The 22706-nt window shown below is 44.3% G+C and overlaps 2 protein-coding genes across 3 annotated transcripts in view; one reads left to right on the top strand and one right to left on the bottom strand.

The window, feature by feature from the left end:
• The window catches only part of Med23 (mediator complex subunit 23), a 45380-nt gene extending 36466 nt beyond the window's left edge, over positions 1-8914 (top strand). For both annotated transcript variants that reach the window (XM_051164621.1, XM_051164620.1), the window contains 7 exons: positions 294-530; positions 2097-2262; positions 2868-2940; positions 3950-4164; positions 5068-5188; positions 6036-6167; positions 8283-8914. In XM_051164621.1, coding sequence (XP_051020578.1) covers positions 294-530; positions 2097-2262; positions 2868-2940; positions 3950-4164; positions 5068-5188; positions 6036-6167; positions 8283-8447 — 1109 coding nt within the window. In that variant the 3' untranslated portion in view covers positions 8448-8914. The remainder of the gene's footprint in view (positions 1-293; positions 531-2096; positions 2263-2867; positions 2941-3949; positions 4165-5067; positions 5189-6035; positions 6168-8282) is intronic.
• A 2311-nt stretch (positions 8915-11225) lies between these two features.
• On the bottom strand, positions 11226-22357 carry Arg1 (arginase 1). Its single transcript, XM_051164290.1, has 10 exons — positions 22243-22357; positions 21060-21173; positions 20911-21006; positions 18292-18364; positions 15863-16037; positions 14080-14239; positions 12499-12593; positions 12081-12185; positions 11738-11874; positions 11226-11493 (listed from the first exon to the last, which is right to left on the bottom strand). The coding sequence occupies exons 2-10, from the start codon at positions 21072-21074 to the stop codon at positions 11324-11326; spliced, it is 1026 nt and encodes a 341-aa protein (XP_051020247.1). The 5' UTR covers positions 21075-21173; positions 22243-22357; the 3' UTR covers positions 11226-11323.
• Positions 22358-22706: the final 349 nt, after the last annotated feature.

Here is a 22706-nt window from a genome sequence, read left to right as displayed (position 1 = left end):
TGCTCTAACAAAAGAATGGAGCATCAGTTGACATTTGTTGATTTCTGTCATTTTTGCGCAATAAATTTGCAGAGGCCAAGTTATCTACTCAGAATAATGACCGTCCTTAAATGTGTATGATTAGGCATCTTGTGCTTGACTTTGGAGTAAGATGTTCATCGCATGCAGTGGTCCAGAGTGTGAAGTCACATCATAATCTGGAGCTGTTCTTAGGTAGCCATGAAAGCACATGGTTCACTTATCACACTTGTCGGTAGCCTGATAAACACGGTGACCCATTTTCTTCTTGGCAGACCGGCCAGTGACTTACCTGTATAATACTTTGCACTATTATGAAATGTGCCTGAGAAACCGTGACCATCTCAAACGAAAACTTGTCCATGCAATCATTGGGTCCCTCAAAGACAACCGGCCTCAGGGCTGGTGTCTCAGTGACACCTACCTGAAGTACGCTATGAATGCGCGCGAAGACAACCCTTGGGTCCCAGAGGACTCCTACTACTGCAAGCTGATTGGCCGGCTGGTAGATAATATCCTTTCTTCTGTCATGTTTCTTCCAGACCCACCATAAGTAGCAATATTTTAGCCTGTAAGAACAGTTCTTAACGTAATGTTTTTATGTACTTCAGAACCTCATTTTTAATTTTTCTCTTTGAGTTGCTTGGGCTAACCTCAGACCCCTGGCCTCAGGCAATCTTTCTGCCTCAGCTCCCCCAGGAACTAAGACTGTGAGTGCAGACTACTGCATCCACCTTCGATTCTTCTGATGTTTTCGTTTGCCTGTTTGTATTTTTATCGTGAAACAATCTAGCTATGTAGTGATGGCTGGCCTAGAACTTGCTGTGTAGAGCAGGCTGGCCTTAGACTCTCGCAGATATGCCTCCCGCAGGCCGCGGTTAAAAGTGGCCGTGATAATTATTTTATCTCTAAAAATTTTGAAACCTTAAATACATCATCATGCTAGATACGTGAGAATTTTCTCTGTTGCTACTCAAGAACAGACTTTATAGACATTTTTTTTCTCGAAGGAAATCCTACTTCTGCACTAGTACGCTGTCTCCTACAATATAGGTGTCAGTTTGCTCCTGGAGAGCTTGAGTCTTGTTGCTTTAGACGGATCCTTTAAAAGCAGGTGTAGCAGCACGTACCCATAGTCTTAGCTCTGGGGAGGCAGAGGTAGGAAGATTTCTAAGAGTACCAGGCCAACCTAGACTACATAACAAGAGCCGACATCAATTTGATGAATTAAATAAATATTAAATCCTTCAGTTCTCTTAAAGAGAACTGCTGTTTAAAATAGTAGTTAACCTTTGAACTAAACAGCTATTGTGCTGATGTCATGTCAGTTAATTTCATGTGTACAGTTGTCAGCACAGTCTACATAACATGTCTGTACAACATACCACTATTGTTTTCAACAAGGAAGTGTATGGCCTAAGTTAAAAGGATTGCCCATTTAAAAGTAATTGTCATATGAAAACGTCCTATCTCTAAAGTTAATAGGATGAAGAAGCCTGGGGACACTCTGGTCCTGTCTTTTGCTGGCATACTGTGTGTTCTGAGAGCCCACCTGTAAGGGCAACCCTTTTTGCTTCGTGGGCATCCCTCAGTGTGCCTCAGTTATGCCGTGTTATCTTGTCAGAGTTAGCTTGTGTCTAGTCTTTATTGTTTAGCCTTATGTCTTACTGCAGTTAACTCACTTCTTGACAGCCCATAATCAGATAAGCTGATAATCAAATGAGACGCTTACATTGGTTTTGTTTGTTTGTTTTTTGGTTTTTCGAGACAGGGTTTCTCTGTGTAGCCTTGGCCATCCTGGACTCACTTTGTAGACCAGGCTGGCCTCGAACTCACATCGATCCACCTGCCTCTGCCTCCCGAGTGCTGGGATTAAAGGCGTGCGCCACCACGCCCGGCAAGATGTATTTTGTTTTGTTTGTTGGGCTGGAGAGATGGCTCAGCCGTTAAAGGCTAGGCTCACAACCATAAATATAAGAGACGCTTACATTGGAAGATTGTGAAATCTGTAAACACTATACAGATGTGGGTCATTAATCTCAGACTGATTAAATTGTTATTGCCTTAACCTTTTGTACCTATGGCTGGCAAATCCCCTGGACCTTTCCCAAACTGCGACTGGAGATTCAATGAGTTCCCCAACCCTGCTGCCCATGCTCTGCATGTCACCTGTGTGGAGCTCATGGCCTTGGCAGTTCCAGGCAAAGATGTTGGGAATGCCCTTCTAAATGTCGTCCTGAAAAGGTCTGTGTCCTTTTCATGAAGTAAGGGTCTGTTCACTTCTGAAGCTGTTGCTGTCAGACTTGGGCCCCAAATCAAGCACCATGCATTGCGCCCATCTTTTGCTTCCCACTTTTATCTGTGACATAGATGTAAGAGAATGAATATTGGTCACATTGAGAAGACGGAGGTTCGCTCGCATTGACCCCTATCCAGCTTGATAAGTTAGGAACAATGTTAACTTGTCACTAGTAAGTCTTTTTGCAGATCACCAGGAACAGGGGATATAGCTTCATTTTAGGTATAGCTTGTTTATATCTAGATGATGGGTTAAGTCCCTAGCTACACCCCTACCCCCGAAAAGTCTTTAAAAGCTCAGCAAAAAGTAGGGAATAATGATCAGGAGAAAGTATAAATAAATTCAAATAGTCTTTACAGTCCCACAACTATTATTAAAGGGCACGCACACCCAAAGAACTTATTTTGTGTCTATTAATTTTTTTTAATGTCCTTTGTTGTTTGGAGTTGATCAGTTGTGAATCTTAATGACATCTGTTTTCAAAGCAAGATCCTGGTCAAGTGTATAGAATGGTTTGATAATGTCGCCTTTTCCCCCTGTCTTCTCACAGTCAGCCCTTAGTGCCAAGGGAGAACATCACAGCGTGGATGAACGCAATTGGTTTGATCATCACTGCCCTCCCGGTGAGTTCCTGACTGGCTCGTACATATTGATGCAGTGCTTCTCACTACCCTCCGTCAGCCAGGGAGAGCTGCACACAGAGAGCATGCGAGTGAGGGGACCGTCTCACGCTTCAGCCTTTCATACCATCCCTTTTAAAAGTCATAATGAGGCTGGAGGTTTACCCAGTTGGCAGAGTGCCTGCCTAACACACGTGGAGCTCCCTCTGGGTTTGGAAACTTGGTGTGGTGGCACACACCCAATATCGCAGCACTTGGAAGGGAGAGGCAGGACGATTGCAGCCTATAGTCATCCTCAGGTACATCATCGGTTTGAGGCTAGCGTGGGCGACATGGGACCCTGTCTCAATCCATACACGTAATTACAATCACTATTAACATTCTTGTGCCATTCTGCTTCATTTCTAAATGTATCTATCTGCTAGGCTTGCCGATGTCTGCCTGTACCAGCTCACCTATCTGACCCTCATGTCTGTCAGAGTGTGCTCTGATGTACTCTTGCCCAGTTACCATGCTCTGTATCAGCCATTCCTCCCGCACTGTGCTCATTGAGAAACATTAGGAAATAAGGCGTGGCGCCAGAGGGCTGCTTCCCTGTTTCCCGCCAGCCTCTGCAGCCCATGTGATGTCTCCTTTCTCTGACTTCCTCTTCATCGTCCTTTGACCTTTAAATAATGTTGATTAGCATCATGCTCGCTGCTCTTCTTGGGTGGCTCTGTGATTCCATGTTTTGTTTATATGCTTTCAGGGCATAGTACAGGTGTTTATTTTTACAGGTGTCCCAGGCTTGTCTGTGTAGTAAATGCTAATAAAGTCAGTTTACTGTGTGGTAACTATCAGGCACTAAATAATACAACCTTCCCCCCAGGTCAGGCTGCTCAGTACTCTGTTGCAGACTCAAGCCAGATAAATGGGAACCTCCGCGGCTGTTGAAGCACAGCAGCATATGGGCTTTGAGGTTGGACACTAGGTACTTGGCTGTTTTTTAACCAGGCTTCCCTCTGATTTAAAGGAGCCATACTGGATTGTCCTGCACGACCGCATCGTGAGTGTTATCAGCAGCTCTAGCCTGACGTCAGAGACAGAGTGGGTTGGTTACCCCTTCCGCCTCTTCGACTTCACGGCTTGCCATCAGTCCTACTCCGAGATGAGCTGCAGCTACACCTTAGCGCTTGCACATGCCGTGTGGCACCATTCCAGCATCGGGCAGCTTTCACTCATTCCAAAGTAAGTGTTGGAATGTCTTTGTTTTCATAAGTCTCCCTCACAGGGGAGGTGTGTGTGCTTCACACAGTGGAGACCTGGTTCATCTTGTCTGCAGAATTGCTTGTGTTCGTTTCTTACATGTATAAGTAGTAATATCTGCTGTCTCACTTTTCCACTGTGGCTTCACGAGGCTTAATCAGATCTAGGCCTTCCCCAGAGGACGGCACACAAGTCACCTTTGGAACTGAAAAACTGGCCTCAATCTATTTTCAGATTTGTTGAGCATAAAATGCTATCAATTAGACCTAAATTTCATGAGAATGGCACTTTCATAAATTCTTTTTTCCTTTTAAAGAGTTCACCTGGCATTTAATACCTGTACTTTAAGAATTACTTCTAAACCTGAAGTAATTTATTTCAGTTGAAAATGAGAGTAGATGAGGCATGCAAGATAATCAGAGGTCCATTTGTTACCAGGAGAGGAATGTGCTCAGATGGACGGAGAATGTGGCCAGTCAGTCATGAGGACCTCAGTTAAAATCCACAGCCCACACATGGCTGCACACACCTGCAGTGCAACCTCAGTGCTGTGGGGAGGCATGGGATCAGGGGGATTGCTGGATGCCAGCCCCACCTCCAGATTCAGTGACAGACTCATCCAAGGGGATAGCTAGTGTGACAGAGCAGACGCCTGACTTCTTCCTCTGGCCTCCGCATACCCGTACACATCTGCGCACCACATCCACGTCCACATCCACATCCACGAACACAGAATGGAACTATATTGTTACCAGATTAAGTGGGACTTTTGAGAAAAGCGATAAGGCTTCTTAAATACTTTTATAAATAACATATTGACATGATTCAAAGAATTCAACCGATTTACCTCGATAAGAGGTTTACATTTTTATCTTCATCCTTCAGGTTTCTCACTGAAGTGCTTCTTCCTGTGGTAAAGACTGAATTCCAGCTGCTCTACGTGTACCATCTTGTAGGCCCATTTTTACAGAGATTCCAACAGGAGAGAACCCGGTGCATGATCGAGGTAGAGTGTCAGCGGCTTAGTCTCAACAGTCTGTTTCTGGACAAGTGTTCTTCACCAGGGAGGTCAGCCATGAGTAATGGCGTCAGTTTCTGGGGTCTGGGAGCCACTGGGAGCAGGGCTCAGTGTACCTGCGGGAGGCTTGGTGTGTGCTGTGCTGGGTTGGAGATGCAGAGAGAATAGGTGTGGTCAAGGATGAAGTTGGATCAAAGGCCAACATCTGAGGATGCAGTGTCATTTAAAATCATGAGGCTGGGTAAGCTCAAGCACTTCTAGAAAATGAGCAAGAACAGAACTTCTAAGTCACCAGCTACCACAGGGCCGGAGATGGCTCAGTGGTTAAGAGCACTGTCTGCTCTTGCTGAGGACCTGTGCTCAGCTCTCAACCCCTACATGGTAGCTCACAACCACCTGGACTTCAGTTTCAGGGGATCCAGCTTCCTCTTCTGGCATCTTGGGCAGCAGGCGTGCACATGGTGCACATACCAACACTTAAGATAAAGCTTTTACTTTTAGTTAGCTAGCAAATGGAACTAGGCAGCACACTATGGATCTGCGCATCCGTGGGATGCATTTATTGCAGAAGCCATATCTAGAAAGGGGATCTATATCTATATCTTATTTCTAAGAGAGGCACCAAACTATAAAGAGGCATTCTAGTTAGGCCAGTCTGTAGCCAGTGATTCCACTGTAAATTCAGGTTTGGTTGTAGCTCCTGTGTGCATAGAAATGCGTGACCCATGACTGTCCCTGTGCACACGTGCCATCCCATGTGCCAGTGTTGGAGACCAGACATGTTGTGTAGAATCATTTTAGTCATCCAAATAACCTGACATTGTTCGTTGCATAGATTGGTGTGGCATTTTATGACATGCTGTTGAATGTAGACCAGTGCAGCACACACTTAAATTACATGGACCCCATCTGCGACTTCCTGTATCATATGAAGTATATGTTTACTGGTGACAGTGTAAAAGAGCAAGTAAGTAAATTGTATTTTTTAATTTATTTATTTTTACTTTTAGTGATGTTTGTTGTTTTGTTTTTCGAGACAGGGTTTCTCTGTGTAGCCTTGGCTGTCATGGACTCACTTTGTAGACCAGGCTGGCCTCGAACTCACAGCGATCCGCCTGCCTCTGCCTACCGAGTGTTGGGATTAAAGGCGTGCACCACCACCGCCCGGCTTTTAGTGATGTTTGGCCTATCAAACTTAGTAACTGGTGATAAACATTTTTGGTTGAGTGAATGCTTTAGTTTGGGTTTGGTTTTGTAAGGTATCTGGTGTCAGACTTCCTAAGACCACAAGCGAACATCATTCTAGATACAGTGGTAAAGAAATGACCTCTTAGCTTTTCCCTGTGATGTTTGAAACAGAGCACCTGAAAAAACCCCAAGGCACCAGTGAGCAATTGTCTCAACTTGGTAGTCATCTAATCCAGGGAAATGGTGTTGTCTGGCTGGGGGAGGGGCATCTCAGTAAAGGAGACTTCCCTTCCCTGACTGGCTAGGGCACACTGTAGGACATCAAACATGCAGTGTCACGCCAGGCTGGGCAACAGACTGGTATTTGGAGAGGTTCTAAAGAGCACGGGGGTGCATACCCTGAAGAACAAAATCCCAGGGAACGATCTCATCTCCACACTTTGCGAGTGTCAGATTTGTTCTGTGTCATGCGGCACATCATAAGCTCTGTGGTGAAGTTGAAGGGAGACACTCAAACTCAACATGTAAAGAGATCCGTCTCACTAGAGGTGGCTGAAGTGGGAAGACCTCCTTGGCCATGCTTGTGTTCCCGTGTGTAAGAAGCCGTCTGAGCTGTTTTGGGGGGAGGGGGGAGGCAGATAGTTCCATTGGGCTTTTCTCCTCCTCAGCTCTGTGAAGACTGCAGAGCAGTGGGTTCCCACACTTGCAGGGTTGTTCCTGGTCACAGTCACCCCTGTGTCACAGAGAGGTGCTGCTGTGTCGGCAGGAGTGCCGGCCTAGTGCTCGCTCCTCGGAGCTGCTGCTGGGAGACTTACGGGGTGCAGCTTTAAGAATTCTGGACTTTGGTTTCTTTTAAAAACACAGAAATATTGTAAGAAAGAATGTGCTTTCATTTTAACCCCAGGTGTAGGGATGTGGGGCTGCTTTGGACTGTCTGCGCTCGTTGACTGTGATTTGCCTCGTGCTTGTAACTAACAGAAGCGTGGCTTTGCCAGCTGCAGATCGTTTCTGCACTTCTGTGACATTGGGAAATCTGGGAACTTTTCAGAGAGTACATAAAGCCAAGGGCTCTGAAAGGCATTGGGGATTGTTGGCCATTTAGGGAGGTTGGTTGCAGTTTGTTAGTAGCCACAGTCAAAGAAGAAACAAAAGGAAAGAAATTATATTCAATGATTTCTTAATTACTCTCTTCTGTCTATCCTTGTTTCTCTACTATCTAGTGTTAGGGCATGAAAAGGGGGGTGGGAGAGGGAACAAAGGATGGGAAAAAGAAGAACCCACAATGTAGCAAAGACCAGCTACAGACAAGCGCTTCTTTATATACCTTAGCAGTGTCAGAGCTAACAAATATGATCAATGCTTTTTAAAACCAAAAGGTATTCTTTGTATTTGGGCTTAAATTGGCACGAATAAAGCAAAAGGAGACACTGCTGACGGTCCCTAAGATCAAAGAGCATTCAAGCTAAGAAACCTGGCAAAGTGGTGCCTCTGTCTCCCTAGTACTGTGTGAGTGTGTGGCACTGTGGACCGCTGCTGCTTCCAGCTACTGTGTGTGATGAGCCCAAGTATAAAATCAAGAACATAGCTATGGAGATAAATACTGCTTCTGCTAGAACAGCATTCGGAGAGATGGCCACATAGGTAGGCGTTCGGCTTCTAATGGGCGCAGTTCTGGCTGTGGATAGCAGGTAGATGGGTGGTAAGACCTTGAAGTGCATGCATAGGCAGAGCTGCGGGGAAAGTGCTTGCAAATTGTATCTGTTTTTGTAAAACTTGTCCAGTGCCAGCCCCTCTCAATAGTACACTCTTGACAACTGAAAGTCACTCAGCAAATGTGGACTATTGGTTTTTTGTTTTGTTTTGTTTTGTTTTTAATTGTATTCTCACTTCTTAGGTGGAGAAGATTATCTGTAATTTAAAGCCAGCTTTAAAGCTTCGTCTTCGATTCATCACACACATTAGCAAGATGGAGCCCGCAGTGCCGCCTCAGGCCCTCAGCAGTGGGTCTCCAGCGCCTCAGTCTAATCAGGTGCCAACATCTCTGCCAGTGACTCAGTGAAGTCAGAGGCACCTGACGCTGAGGAGTGCACGGCCTGTGTGGGGACTCCGTCTAAATCTGAGCACTGCGCCAAGGAGGCAGGAGCGGCCAGCACGTTCAGATTGGTCTATTCTGATTCATATACTGAATCTTCACTCCCTTCTCCCTGGCTGTATTTTTGTCTCTAAGAGATTAAGTAAGCTACATGTTGTCCTATTTATAACAATCTATTAAAGCCCCGAGGAATGTGGGTGGGTCTATAATTAAGGGGCTTTTATCAGGCACTCTCAGATTGCCTGTTTCAGCCATTTTTAAATTATTTTAAGTGACCTCTTCATGTTTTCTATGCGTCATCATAAAGACACAACACACATAAAATGGTCATTACAAACTTTTGTACATAAATGTCCTTTGGTGTGTCTTCTGCATAGAGCCTTTTTATTAATTAAAAGGCCTTATGTTTCATTTGCATTACAGGAACAAATGAAGTTTCATACTCTTTTTTAACTGGCTGTAAAATTTTACAGTAAATTTTACATTTTCAAATAGTTCCAAATAAATGATATAAATTTTCTACTAAAGTAGATTGAGAATTTTGCCTTTGCTCTGAACTTTCTGTATAAACTGAGTTAGACACCATCCACAATTTATACATTTAAATAAAGCCATACTCAAGTGTTTGATTCCTGGTCTGTTTTTCTACCTACGTTGGCTGCCTTTCCAGGTTCATACTGGCCCAGCAGATGAGAGGGTTCTTCCAATTCTCTGAATTTTTTAGTAACTTCATAGATTTTAAGTATAGTACACAGCTAATTTGAAGGGAAATGACATTTTGAGAAATTCGAAAGCCAGTAAAGTCAACCCAATACACTGCCTGGGTCCTTACTGACCTAATACAAGTTCCTGCGGCTTGGAGACACAGGCTGCCCTTGTCTGCAGTGGAGACCTTAGCATCGTCTCCTGGGAACCTCGAGCTGCTCTTCGTAAAAGCTGATGATGGTAGATCTAGCTGCCAGAGTTCAGACTCTTAGTGTGAGGTGTGTTTCTCCGAGGCCTTTACTTTTGTAGTTCGTGTTCTTGCTGTCACTATCTTCAAATTATATAATGTATCACTAATATTTCTAGGCTAATAGTATGCTTAGTCTTCTCCCAAAACTCTGTATTAGGGATGATTCCAAGTGCTGTTTTTAACATAGTCTCTGTGCCTCAGGGACTAGATTGCCTTGCACTGAGACCCTAGAGGGGAAGGATTTGACACTGACATAGATATATAACTTGTATTTATTATATGTGTTTGACATTGGACAGAAGAATGAAAAGCAGTCATGACTCTTCTCAAGGACACATACATCCCAGTAAATTTGTTAAAAATTCAAATTTCCCTCTCTAGCTTAAAAAACAGAAATGGCTTCTTCTCTGAATAGGGTCTTAGAGTTATTAATCAGAGACATTAATAGGGGACAGAATCTTTGGGTTTATAGCTGTGAGAATCACTAGTTACTGTATATTAAAATTGGGGCTTGGGTGCTTGTTTTCATTGAGTAACTGGCTCTGCCGAACATGACTACAGCAGAGAAACAGCCTGCACCCATGCCCTGCAGTACAGTAGCTAATAGCTGCATGTGGTTGTTACACATTTAAAATTTGGAACTGCATTTTAATGTTTTATTAAGCTTTAATGTAAATACATGTGGCCACTGTATTGCACAAGGTACTTCAAAGACCATAGAGGCAATAATTAGGCTTAAACTCTAGGACTAAATATGAAAACCCAGATGGTCAAGCCTTAGCAACATGCAGCTGCTAAAACAACAATAAAAATTCTTCGTGGAGCCAGTTCCGTTACTAATTCAGTTCCAGCCTTTGCCACGTAAGCTCGGGTGACGGCAAACACACGTGACGCCACTTGTTCTGATGATTATTTTCATTTGTACGTCCCCTTTCCTCGTCTTATTTCAGAGTTGAGGTGGGTTTTTAGGATGCGTAAGGGATTTTAGCTAACCAGGCATGCTGCAGTTACAGTGAGGAGAGGCTGGGCTTCTCAAAGCCTGCGTGACATTAAGTAGGCTCCTAAAATGTGTTAGTAGCTCTTGGGAGGGGACGCTTTGATCTCTCTAGTTCCTGCATAGTTGTTGGTGAATCTCTTCTCTGAGGACACCTGCACAACGGTTGTTCCTAAAATATCATTGCTTAGGGGAAAAAAAGGTCATTTGATATCAGTGAACTTGGGGATGGTCTAAGCCCGTGATTATCAGTTGTACAGGTAAAACAGAAACCAACTTTTAACCACTTTGATAGTCTTCCATTGTTTTAGGGATAATCCCTTCTATGCCTTGTAGGAATCCTTAAGATATATATATTCTGTATGTGTGAATATATATGTAAACATGTATTCTATTTAAAATATAGTGACATATACACACACACAGTGGTATGGTGTGCACACGTGTGGTATGGTATGTACCATGTAGTATGTTACATGTATTTGGCAAGGTGCAAATAACAGAATTTTATTATAAAGAGTTTATTACAAAAACCGCCTCTTTTGAACAGCCTGGACGCGTGCTAACTCTGGATGTCTCTGTGTCCGGCTGTCTTAAGGCCACACTAGTGAGCTGGCGCTTACATCACGGTGTATCTTAAATGTTGGTGCGTTTTTAATTGGAAATTAACTTACACTACTTTTAAAGGATAACTTCTTTTAGGGGGGAAATGCATGCTTCCTAATTTCATAGCTGTTTGAATTTCCACACTCTGAGTTGCATACTAGGAAGAAAGTGCTGGAACATATACCGAGTGGAACAAGAGAAGGAGCCTTGGGAGGACCACTGTTTGCTTAGGTCTGTTCACTTTGCGGTCAGGTATCAGCAGCTGATCTTCATGTGATACATCCACATTTACTTAGGGGGATTAAGGTAGTCAGTCCCTGGCTTATGGTTACCCTCCCGAGTAGTCCCAAAACAAGCCAAGGTTAATGCCACTGCTGTGCTCACGGTACGCGTCACATCTTCTGGTGTCTTCCCAAGAGCTGGGTTTACCTCCATGATATCTAGTCCTGAGAGTAGCCCTGCAACAGAAAGCCGTAATGACATAGTGGGTAAAAGTAACTGCCATTTAAAACTCGGTGACAACTGATTCCAAAACGTATTTAGTGGAAAAGAGGTAGTAACCCACAGAAAACACATTATGTATTACATCACGTGATGGGTGTTACAGAAGGACCAGCAGGCTTGCTTCTCAGGTCAGAGAGGCCTACGTACACATTGGCCAAATACGCAGCTGTTTGTTTATGGCCTCAGACTTTTACCTACCTGTCTTGCAAATTTCTTCTGTGATGTAGAGACCTTCTCTGTAAGTAAGGCCTCCCATGACAGGTGTGCCAGTGGCTGGCGTGAACGCTGGGTCCAGCCCGTCGACATCAAAGCTCAGGTGGATTGGCCTCTTCTTTCTTTTAACAAATAGGGAAGGCTTTCAGCTTAAAGTGATTTCTGAATCAGTAACCAAATATAGGTCTTACCCTGCTTTGTCAAAACAGCCCATGCTTTTTACCTAAACTTTTATTTATTTCCTTTGTTTTTTACTATTGTAAGTAACCTACGTTGGCAAGAATGTAGGAGGAAGTGGCTGTCACACGTGCGCACAGAAGCACCTTACCTTCCCAGTAGGTAGCTGAAAGTCTCTTCCATCACTTTGCCAATTCCCAGCTTATCCACTTCAGTCATTGAGAAATACTTAATTCCCAGAGTTTTTATAATATAGCTACAAAAGAAGAGACTTGAGTTAATCTGCAGTTAATAAAGCTGACTTTTCTTTTGTTTCCCTTGGTGGAAAGATCACTATCATAAGAGACATAAAATAAGTCCAGCGAACTGTGTATATATGCATACAGTTGTGTTTTAAGAGTAAATCGCCCAAATAATATCTATGTGTATAAGTGAATATAAATATATGTACTGATAGAGTTGTATACACACATATGTGTATATATAGTGACAATTTAAAATAAGCTCTTACAGATTTGACCAGCAAAGCGCACCTAGCTAGCATATAAAAGAACATGGAATAAACTTACTGTTCCCCAGGATCTACGTCTCGCAAGCCGATGTACACGATATCTTTGGCAGATATGCAGGGAGTCACCCAGGAGAATCCTGGTACATCAGGGAACTAAAAACAACAGTGTTTCCATTTAGATAAATATGTTTCTCGTTGACAGATCTGCATTTAATGTTAACCACACTTGATTGCTTATACCTAAGATTTAGAGTGTAACTTTAGGAGAAGCGATTTTAAAATAATGTGAAAGGGGTAGCTGCATTGCTTTGGCCTCAACTGCTTTGCCTTGTGGACTAAACCTACCCCAGGCCCTTGTTGGTAGCTTGCTGCTCTGTGCCCCATTTCTACAGTGCTCAGACTCTTTCCTGGGACTCTGATACCTAGAAACGTGTGTTTCCATTTCTCTAGTAGCTGCTATCCTTACTCCCCTCTTTCACAAGGACTTAATTCACAACATTAAAGAAGTTTCTAAGGAAAGGTAAGGGGTTCTTCCTCTTGTGGTTCAAATAAGTGCTTCCCAGAGTAAAGATCTTAAGCCACTAAAAGCATGGGGACACACTCCTGTCTCAGCACTCAGAAGGCAGGCAGAGAGTTCAAGGCCAGCCTCCACCACCTAGCAAGGACCTATTACAAAAGCATTATTGTAACCTGCATGGCAAAGCTGCCCTTTCAACTAGGCTCTGATGTAGAGGGGTCACTTGGTAAAAAAAGGAAAACTTGTGGCACGTAGTGAATAGAGGGAGGAACCAGGAGAAAGGACCGCATGCCCTTGCCTCGCCATATACTTGGTATGATTCTGAGCAAGTTGGGTACCCTTTGAGTCTCTGCAGCCCTGTTTAGAAAGGGTTAATCTGCCCCATCTACTTAAAAGGGTAGTTTAAGAATCCAAAGAGAAGCCAGGCATGGTGGTCCAGGCCTTTAATCCTAGCACCCTAGAGGCAGAATCAGGCAGATCTCTGTGAGTTCAAGGCCAGCCTGGTCTACAGAGTGCGTTCCTGGACAGCCAGGGCTGTTAGAGAAACCCTGTGTCAAAAACAAACAAACAAACAAGCAAATAAATAAAATTAATTTTTAAAAAATCCAAAGAAGAAAGCATCAAACCTCCTCATCCATGTCCCCACCAGCCATAGGTTTAGAATGTAGTAAATCCGTAGTGGTTTGGTCTGCACTGAACATACACAAACATTCCCCCAAGACACTACAGTTTGTAACTGCAGGTCTATTTTCAAAGCATTCATATTGTGTGTAGCTATTATAAGTGACCTAGAGCTGAGCTAAAGGGCATGGGAGGATACACATAGCTTACATGCAAATACTGTGTCATGCTGTTTGAGAGGTTTGAGCACCCATAGGTTTAGTATCTGTGTGGCCATGGGACCAATCCCTCATGGATACGGAGAAACAAGTCCAGATGGAGTCAGTTTGCAAACTGTCCAGCAAGAGCCCTACCACCTATACCAACATATCTTCTACTTATTTACGACAGAGACCTTAGGGTTATACCAAGAATTAAATGCAGAAACACTCTCCTTATCTGCCTACTTCCTGAAGCACTACACAGAGTTCTCTCCTATCAGCGTGCTAAGGAGCCTGTTACCTTTCCTTTTAGTTCCTTCAGGAGAAAGGACACGGGTTGCCCATGCAGATTCCCGGTGTTGGTTGTCAGCGGAGTGTTGATATCAGTGTGAGCATCCACCCAGATGACACACAGGTCAGGGTGGACCCTGGCGTGGCCAGAGATGCTTCCGATTGCCATACTTGGGAGGAAAAACTTTGTGTGAACATCAAGTTTACAATGTCATCACATCATATCACTGGTTTACAAACTATGCCTATTTGGTTATTTTTTAAGTCCGTTTAGATTGTGCCTAGACCTCAAAAGTGCTGGTTAACCCACTATAAGAACAGAGAGGGGATGTTTTACCTATCAGTTACCTTAATAATGTCACTAAGAAAGTCATGGATGGTTTTATCTTTTAAAAACCACCTAATAAAAACACAAATTATAGCTTATAGAAAAAGCACCAGCTCCACAAAAAAATTCCTTAGCGCTTAGACACTCTTTAGTCTTGGGGGCTGCACTGTATTTCTGCACTCTCCTCACTCTTGCTAGCTATGTGATTATCAGTGTTCAATTATGGCAGAGTCCTCCATTTTTTTCCCTCAAAATGCAGCACTTTCATAATTGGGGAGAACCACTAGGAAGTCCCTCTGGCCCCTACAGCCACCGTCTGTCTGTCCAGCCGGCGCTTAGCTCCTCCACCTTCTCTGCTGACTCTCTTTCCGTGCAAGGGCCCGTTCTGATCACCAAAGTCCATCCTAAATACTCCTGTTTCCAAACACTAGGCCAGAATGGGAGAGCTAAGTGCTACCTTGCACAGAAGTTAACACACTAGGTCATATGCCTGTACCATCACACTTGTAAACATAAATGCCGCCCGGAGTCCTGAGCATCCATATTCTCAAAGAGGAAAAAGTCATGCCTTCCTGTCCAGATGTTGCTACTCATTGAGCCTGGTGTCTGCTGTTACATGAAGTTTCTTGCCTTTGGGCCGTCTGCACTCCTAATATTTTCACTTCCAAATGTTTCCACTTAGAAAAGAGCGGGAAGCCCAGTCTCCGTTGCTGCTCTCCTGGAGAAGCCCTGTTCACAGGTGCCACAGGGCACTGAGGGCACCGAAGGAAGCAGCTCCCACTTCAAGAGCAGCAGGCATGTTCTCACTCCCTGGCCATGCTCAGCTCCCTGGGCCTAACGTGATCCCTGAGTGAGAACAGTGAGCTGGCTCTAGGCACAACACGCTCTAATTCTAAATATCTGGCAATATAGATATGTTTATATATGTATATATGAATATATGTTTGTATATCTTTATGTATACAATATGTCTCTTTCTATGTGTGTATACATGTTAATATGTAACAATATAATAATAGCAATAATTGTTAAACTGATCATGTATTCATGTGTGTTCCTTCAAAAGTTTTCAATATTTTTGTAATGGAAAGCATGTATTTTAAAATTGTTCACCTAAAGGAATTGTGTATGTGATCAGTAATCAAGTTGAATAAACTATGACTTTCCCCAGTGGCTAATCACTATACAATTTAATGTTAAGCTGAAGCATTTTTTTGCTGTATGGATAATGATATTTTAAGGCTTCAAACAGAGCTTGATCTAGGTTTCCATAACCTAACACACACTATATCTCTAAGTAAATATTATTCACACGTACACACACACACACTCACACACACACACACACACACACACACACACACACACACACCCTTTAGTACTTTCTTGTCTGCATTTTCCCTTTTCTTGGGTCCCCTTATGCCCTTTGTGCCCAACCCCCAGGGGTGTGGCCCATTCACAAGACCTGTGGTCGCCACCCAGCACCAGGCTGACTCTTCCATTCTTCTGGGCCTCCTCCACCACTCCAGCCAGCTGCTCGTTGGCTTTCCCCACAGACCTTGGGTTCTTCACAATTTGAAAGGGGCTGTCACTAGGGACGCCAGCAAAGGTCACATCCCCATAGTCTCTCACATCGTACTCTACAATGAAAAGTTTGACATTACTAAATAGAAACAGACCTCAAGTCAGCCCTCTAGCCATCACCTCACTCTGGTGCTTGCAATATTACCAGGCCCTCCCTATTCCTGAATCGGTCCATGGAGACCGGATGCTAAAGGAGGCCAGTGATAAGTCTGTGATCTTGACCCAATTAGGAGCATCGTCCTGTTCTTTGCCCCACCCCACTCCCACATGCATGTGTGTGCACACCCATGTATTACATGCTTTTAAAAAAATCTTTCGGTAATAAGCATGTTTGGTTTTTAAATAGACATTTCATATGTTCCCAAATAAAATACATCAGAAGTAGTTAACATGCATTGGTGAAATACCATAGCAGTCTCCAACTTTTTTGGCCCTGCCTCAGCAGTCATCCTGGCTGTCTACCCAAGCTGTCATCTACCGAAGCCTTCGGCGTCTTGTCTTGCTACCCTTGCGGGCTGACTGCGGGCTGACCATGTTGTATGTGTTTACCACCAAACTCCCGACTCAGAGAGTCCAGGAAATACGCTTTGTTGTCACACTGTTTTTCCATTTAAAAAAAAAAAATGCAGAGAATCCAAAGTTCCTACGGACCTGGTTTTGCTTTCTGTCATAAAAGCCTTGACACAGTTTCTAATCTAGGATTAGATTAGGATGCTTGTGGCATCTGTTCCAGGCTCTGAACTAGGTGTTGTTGAAGAATTTACTCTATCTCTGGAGACTTGAAATTTAGCAACAAATTCAAGAAATCTCACCTGATATAACATGTATTTAGTTCATTCTACTTAACTAAGGACAAAGCTGCTTACTCAGGCTTTCTGTTCTCTAATGAGTGACCTCCCTCCCTCCCTCCCTCCTTCCCTCCCTCCTTCCCTCCCTCCACACTCCCTCATAGCCTAGCTCTAGTCACATCATCTCTTCCCTTCCTAGCTTCATGAAATGATGTTTCTCCATTAAACCTGAAGCATTTTAAACGTACGGACCAGTCAGCGTGGGAAACACCTACACTCTGTGACAAGATCACCTAAATGTTTCTGTTCCTGCAGAGGCAGGGCCAGCCCCCACGCCTAGCAACTATCGATTGCATTCTTTAGTGTGTTTCTATCTTCCTAGATCATGCTACCACCTGAATCCTGTAGTCACCCCTGCCCAGCCTCTCACCTAGCACCTCTCACTGATAGGCTGAGGCCTATCAGTGGCCTTGTCTAGGTTGTGGTCTGAGCCTCCCCATTGCTGAGTGGATACACCACTAACCAGTTGGGGTACTCCATTATGGTGTTTGTTTGTTTGTTTGTTTTTACTGTCATAAATATTGCTGTTACTCATGCCCAGGCTGTATCATTTTGCCACCTCCCTGGAATCCATGCAGGTCTTTCACCTCAGCAGCATGTCACCACATGACACTAGACGCTGTCATGATTGCTGCCATTGCTGCTTCGCTTCATTTCCGTGAGGTAAGGATCCCCATGCAATAGTAAGGTGCATTTCTTGCAGCATTTAGCTTTCATTTTCAATCTTCCCAATTCGCCTACCATCCATCCAACCCTCTTTCTTGTATCATACATTCTTTTGTACTGTAGTATGGCTGGAGAGACCAGGCACTCAGGTAACGAAGTGAGGCTATCCCACCAGCGCTGTCTCCTGGGCATCCTCCCCAGGCCCTGCTTTTTTTGTAGGACCTGGTCCTTAACGGTGTACCAAGTACCTCAATTCAGTGGTATAAGGACGATTGCAGACAGACACTACCTTCTTGGAAGCCTGTCTTTCCTTCAGAGTGAAGAGGACATAATCTGAGCATCTTTCAACTTTATTTTTTTAATATATCTTATTAATTTATTCGTATACATCTAAATTGTTAGATGTATCCTCCCATTCCTCCCTCCCTCCCACTTTCCCCCTACTCCCCTCCCCTAAGACTGTGACTGAGGGGTCCTCCTCCCCCTGTATATGCTCATAGGGTATCAAGTCTCTTCTTGGTAGCCTGCTATCCTTCCTCTGAGTGCCGCCAGGCCTCCCCATTCAGGGGATGTGGTCAAATATGGGGCACCAGAGTACATGTGAAAGTCAGACCCCACTCTCCACTCAACTGTGGAGAATGCCCTGTCCATTGGCTAGATCTGGGTAGGGGTTGAAGTTTACTGCACGTATTGTCCTTGGCTAGTGCCATAGTTTGAGCAGGACCCCTGGGCCCAGATACAGGACTCTTTCCAGGCCCTGTAATTGGAATTAGTCCACTTTCAACTTTAAAGTTACCTGTTTCTTTAAGTTTCTCCACCAGGCCAGCGCTCCTCAGTGCCGGGGGGCCTTTCTCTACCCCTCCTCGAGGCTGAACAATGCAAAAAGTACAGCACTTCAGTCGTGATTGTTACTGTCCAGTGCCCACAAGAAAAAAGCCTTCTTTATTTTATCAATTGAATTATTAACCATCCATTTCTGAGCTCCTATGGATCCAGGACCTTATGCTTTCTCATCCAGTCTTCCCAGCAAGGCGAAGTGAGTTGCACCTGTGCCAAGCAGAAGAGACTAGATCCGCAAAGTCATTTTGACCCTGGCAAATAGCAGACAAGTGGCAGAACCAGCTTCGTTAAGTTGGCCTTGGAACACCAAAACATGCTTGCCTCTTCCCAAACGCCCTACGCTGCTCGCAGACTAAGCACACACTCTGTGCAAAACCACTGAACCTGGCTATTCAGTGACTGCTTTTGTACACAGGTGGTTGTTTCCACGCTGATGCAAAACAGGATGCTTCTAACTGAGTCCAGAACAGGGTGTGCCCTGAATGCTGGGGACAACAGATAATCAATCTATGGGTTGGGTCTTGCAACCCAGATGGTGAGACACTGTGACAGAGCGATGGAGAAACGTTGCAACCCTAGGGGAAATCTAGGGCAAAGGCATCGGAAAGCGAACAGAACATCCTAAAGAGACCTACATACGGGACCACAGAGCAGTAATTTAGGGCTCTTAGGGAGAAACCAGACAAGCAGGAAAATTGTCACCTGTGCCCTGAAACCTTTGTGGCCGGCACAGTAATTTCAAATTGTGACCTGTTTGAACCTGACATGAGAAATCTATCTCACTGTGCTGACATCCAGAAAGCTCTTTGGAAAAGTTCTTTCCGAGGCCCCTGCCTGATGGAAGTCTAAAGAAGTAACTCCATTTCATATCTTTCTGATCTTGATTTTCAATACTTTAAGATACAAAAAAATAAAAAATAAAAAAATTACACCAGAGACTGGTGCCAAAAGTCACACGTGTTTATCCTAGGATTGGGACTGTAACTCTGAACTAAGCAAATACTTCCTCTGAGGTTAAATGACAGATGCTCTTCCCCAGGTGCTGGGCAAATCCAGGGTGTCTGCGTGCGCGCAGACTAGAAGACAAACTCGAGGTGCCATTCCACCACGCCCAGTGGAGAACACCTTTAATCGCACCACTCAGGAAGTGAGCCAGGTGGGCTTTCATGAACTCTAGGCCACCCTGATTATAGTTTCATATATTTTATTTAGCTCCATGCTAGCCAATGCTACATAGTGAAATTATCTCAAAAAATTGTTTTTCTCCATTCGATAAATTTAGTCTAGCTTTTCCATAAGTGCCGTGTGTGTGTGTGTGTGTGTGTGTGTGTGTGTGTGTGTGTGTGTGTGTGTGTGTGTGTGTGTATGTGTGGTCTCTCACTATCCTGGAACACATCTGGTAAGCTGTATTGGCTAGCCAGTGAGCCTGAGTTTCAGAGTTTCAACTCTCTCTACTTTCCCCGGATAGACATGTATCACCACAGCTAGATAGTTTTCTTTGTTTGTTTGTTTGTTTTTTGAGACAGGGTTTCTCTGTATATCCCTTGGCTGTCCTAGAACTCACTTTGTAGACCAGGTTGGCCTCGAACTCACAGAGCTCACCTGCCTCTGCCTCCCGAGTGCTGGCATTAAGGATGTGTGACGCCAGGTCCAGGTGTTTTTCTTTGAGCATAGAATTGGGAGCTGAAACTCAAGCTCTCAAGCTTATACAGCAAGTATGTTACCAGCGTGGCAGTCTCTCCAGCCCTGGTGGATTATTCTTAATTATAGCCATCCTGGTTCGATTGACTTACAGATTCAGGTCCTTTTTGTTTTAATGTCAGGTTTCAACTTCAGTGTTTTTACCCATGAGGTGCTATGTGTCTCAATGGAGGGCTGACACATAAATGATACCCCAAATTACAATTTCATAAGACTCACTGGTCTTTCCCCTCCCCCCCTTTCAGGCATCAGAACAAACCCTGTGGATCTCTGAGTTGACACTGTGTTTGCTATGACTGTCTGTCATCGGCAGGATGTATGGGGTTTGTTATATTTTGTTAATAAATGGTCTTATGTAGCCCAGGCTAGCCCCAAACTACATATCCGAAGATGACTTTCAACTTCAGATCCTCACACCTCTACCTCCTGGGATTTGGGGACTACAGGGATACGCTACCATTCTCAGTTCATGTGGCGATAGGAAACTCGCTACCAACCAGGTTAGCACTCCGCTAAAGCCCAGAGGCCAAAGCATGTTTTTCTTCCTTTCTTTCCTTCCTTTTTTTCTTTTTGTGTTTACCTCCCTCTTTTCCTTGTTTGTTTTGTTTGTTTGTTGTTTTGGGGAGTTTTTTTGGTCATTTTCAAGTTTGTTTTATAAATCATTCGAAGAATAGATGAAGGGCTGGTGAGATGGCTCAGTGGTTTTATTTATATATATATATATATATATATATATATATATATATATACTGTTCTCGCAGAGACGGATGAATTAAAAGAAAAGCAAAATCCTTAAAAAAGAACAGATGAGCACACATTATGGATTTGTGCCATTGTGTATGTGTGTGCTTGCTGTGGGGTGGGGCTTACTCACAGGGGCCAGAAGAGACTGAGTTAGAGGCACCTGGGGCCCTCTGACGTGGGGGCTGGGACCTGAACCCTGGTCTTCCCAAGGAGTAGTAAGTGCTCTGACGTGGAGGCTGGGACCTGAACCCTGGTCTTCCCAAGAGTAGTAAGTGCTCTTAACCACTGGGCCATTTCTCCAGACCCGTATTATGGATTTTAAAAGGAACATGTGTCAGGCCAGCCTGGTCTACAAAGTGAGCCCAGGACAGCCAAAGGCTACGCAGAGAAACCCTGGCAACAACAAAGGGAACATGTGTCAGCAAAATACCACCCCCACCCCCATATCCTGGTGTTCTGGGAGAGCTCCTTGGAGGGTTTCCAGGGAAGGTGATGTGCAGTTTAGTGATAACAAATATGGTCTAGAGCCAACCTCTGACCTCCCACAATTTGTATTTTGAAAAAGAAAAGAAGACCCAGAATGTACTTTGAGGCTTCATAGTTTAAAAGGCCAAAGGCTGTAAGAGCCAAGAGAAAGGCCCCACTTAAAACAAAAGGACCTTAGAAGTTATATGACTGTCTTGTTTGACGTGGATTTATTTCCCCCTTCCTTTTTAAACACAGAGGACGCTGGAGCCTAAGGCATTCTGTTATCCCATTATAATTAGCAGAATGTGTGTATCCAAGCAGAGGGGGAAACGCAACAGCTGGTTAGACATTGCTGGTTCACACTTAGGTGGTCTAAGCAGAGATATATCGATCCATTAGTCCTGACAGCTGTGCCAACATCCAGTGTTCTGTGTCTGTTCTCCTTAAAGAGACATGGAAAGCACTCCCCACTCCCCTAGAATTCACTAACCCCTCTGTGAACTAAGAGTCATAAAATCATCAAAGCTAAAAAAAAAAACCAAAAATTTCTCACAAACTTGCAAAAAGCTGTATTATTTAAGTTATGCGAATTAAAACAAGTCTGAAGGCTGCCACCAACACATTGCATTTGTCCAGGTATTAATTATGAAACTAGACCAATGTGTTTTCTTACCATCTCTCACTCAGATGCTCAAAAAATTAAACACATCAGGAGCCACACTAACTCACGGAGGAGCTACAGTGCAGATACAGGGGGTTTCCACCCAGATGATTTTTGCTCACGCATTGCCATGATTCAGATTTATACCGGATGGAGGTAAGCAGCAGCCAAAAGAGGAAGTGGGTTGATGTCCCCAAGTACACCATGCCACACAGTGGCGAGAAGACTGGAGTGCGCGCACCTGGAGGCCAGATGGTGCTGAGAAACTTATAGCCAGACAAGTGTTAAAATGTAACATTTCCCAATACATTCCAGTCGTTCAGACAAACTCACCTGGCCCTTTGAGAACGGTGCTCCAATGATCTCTATGGTCTTCGGCTTGGAGCTCATCCTCTCACAGGCTTCCCACAGCTGCACTGGTGCTCCCCAGCTGCTCCCTGCCAGCTATAACTCTAAAACGCAGAGGGCACATCTTTTCCCCCCACCTTATAATAGGGTTCGAGCTGTTTATCCAACCAGTGGCTCCGCCTACTGAGTGGAAGAATGACAGAGTCAACAGAAACTCCCCATCGGTGGAATCGCCCCATTACCGCGAGCCTCTCGAGCCTCTCCGGGGCTCTAGTTAAAGTGAGCATTACTCATCCTCCCAGTTCACACCCTTTTGAAAAAGCCAGCTGGATGGCATCAATCCTTCCTCAGACAATCGACAATTATGTGCGGCTTTATCATTACCCTGTGTGAAGTACTAGGCACCAAGCCTGCTCAACCTCAAGGCTGGGGACTCTCGCCTTTTGTAG

The sequence above is a fragment of the Acomys russatus genome, chromosome 21, assembly GCF_903995435.1.
Source record: "Acomys russatus chromosome 21, mAcoRus1.1, whole genome shotgun sequence".
Lineage (NCBI taxonomy): Eukaryota > Metazoa > Chordata > Mammalia > Rodentia > Muridae > Acomys > Acomys russatus.
Note: the sequence above shows the minus strand (reverse complement) of the source record. Positions and strands in the feature narration are given on the sequence as shown.

What these genes read in the sequence shown, in the direction of transcription:
- Arg1 (XM_051164290.1), bottom strand. An exon ending in TGAAGGAACTAAAAGGAAAG is followed by an intron (nt 12,594 to 14,079) that starts GTAACAGGCTCC and finishes TGTTGTTTTTAG; the next exon opens with TTCCCTGATGTACCAGGATT. An exon ending in AGAAGAAATTTGCAAGACAG is followed by an intron (nt 11,494 to 11,737) that starts GTAGGTAAAAGT and finishes TTTCTGTTGCAG; the next exon opens with GGCTACTCTCAGGACTAGAT.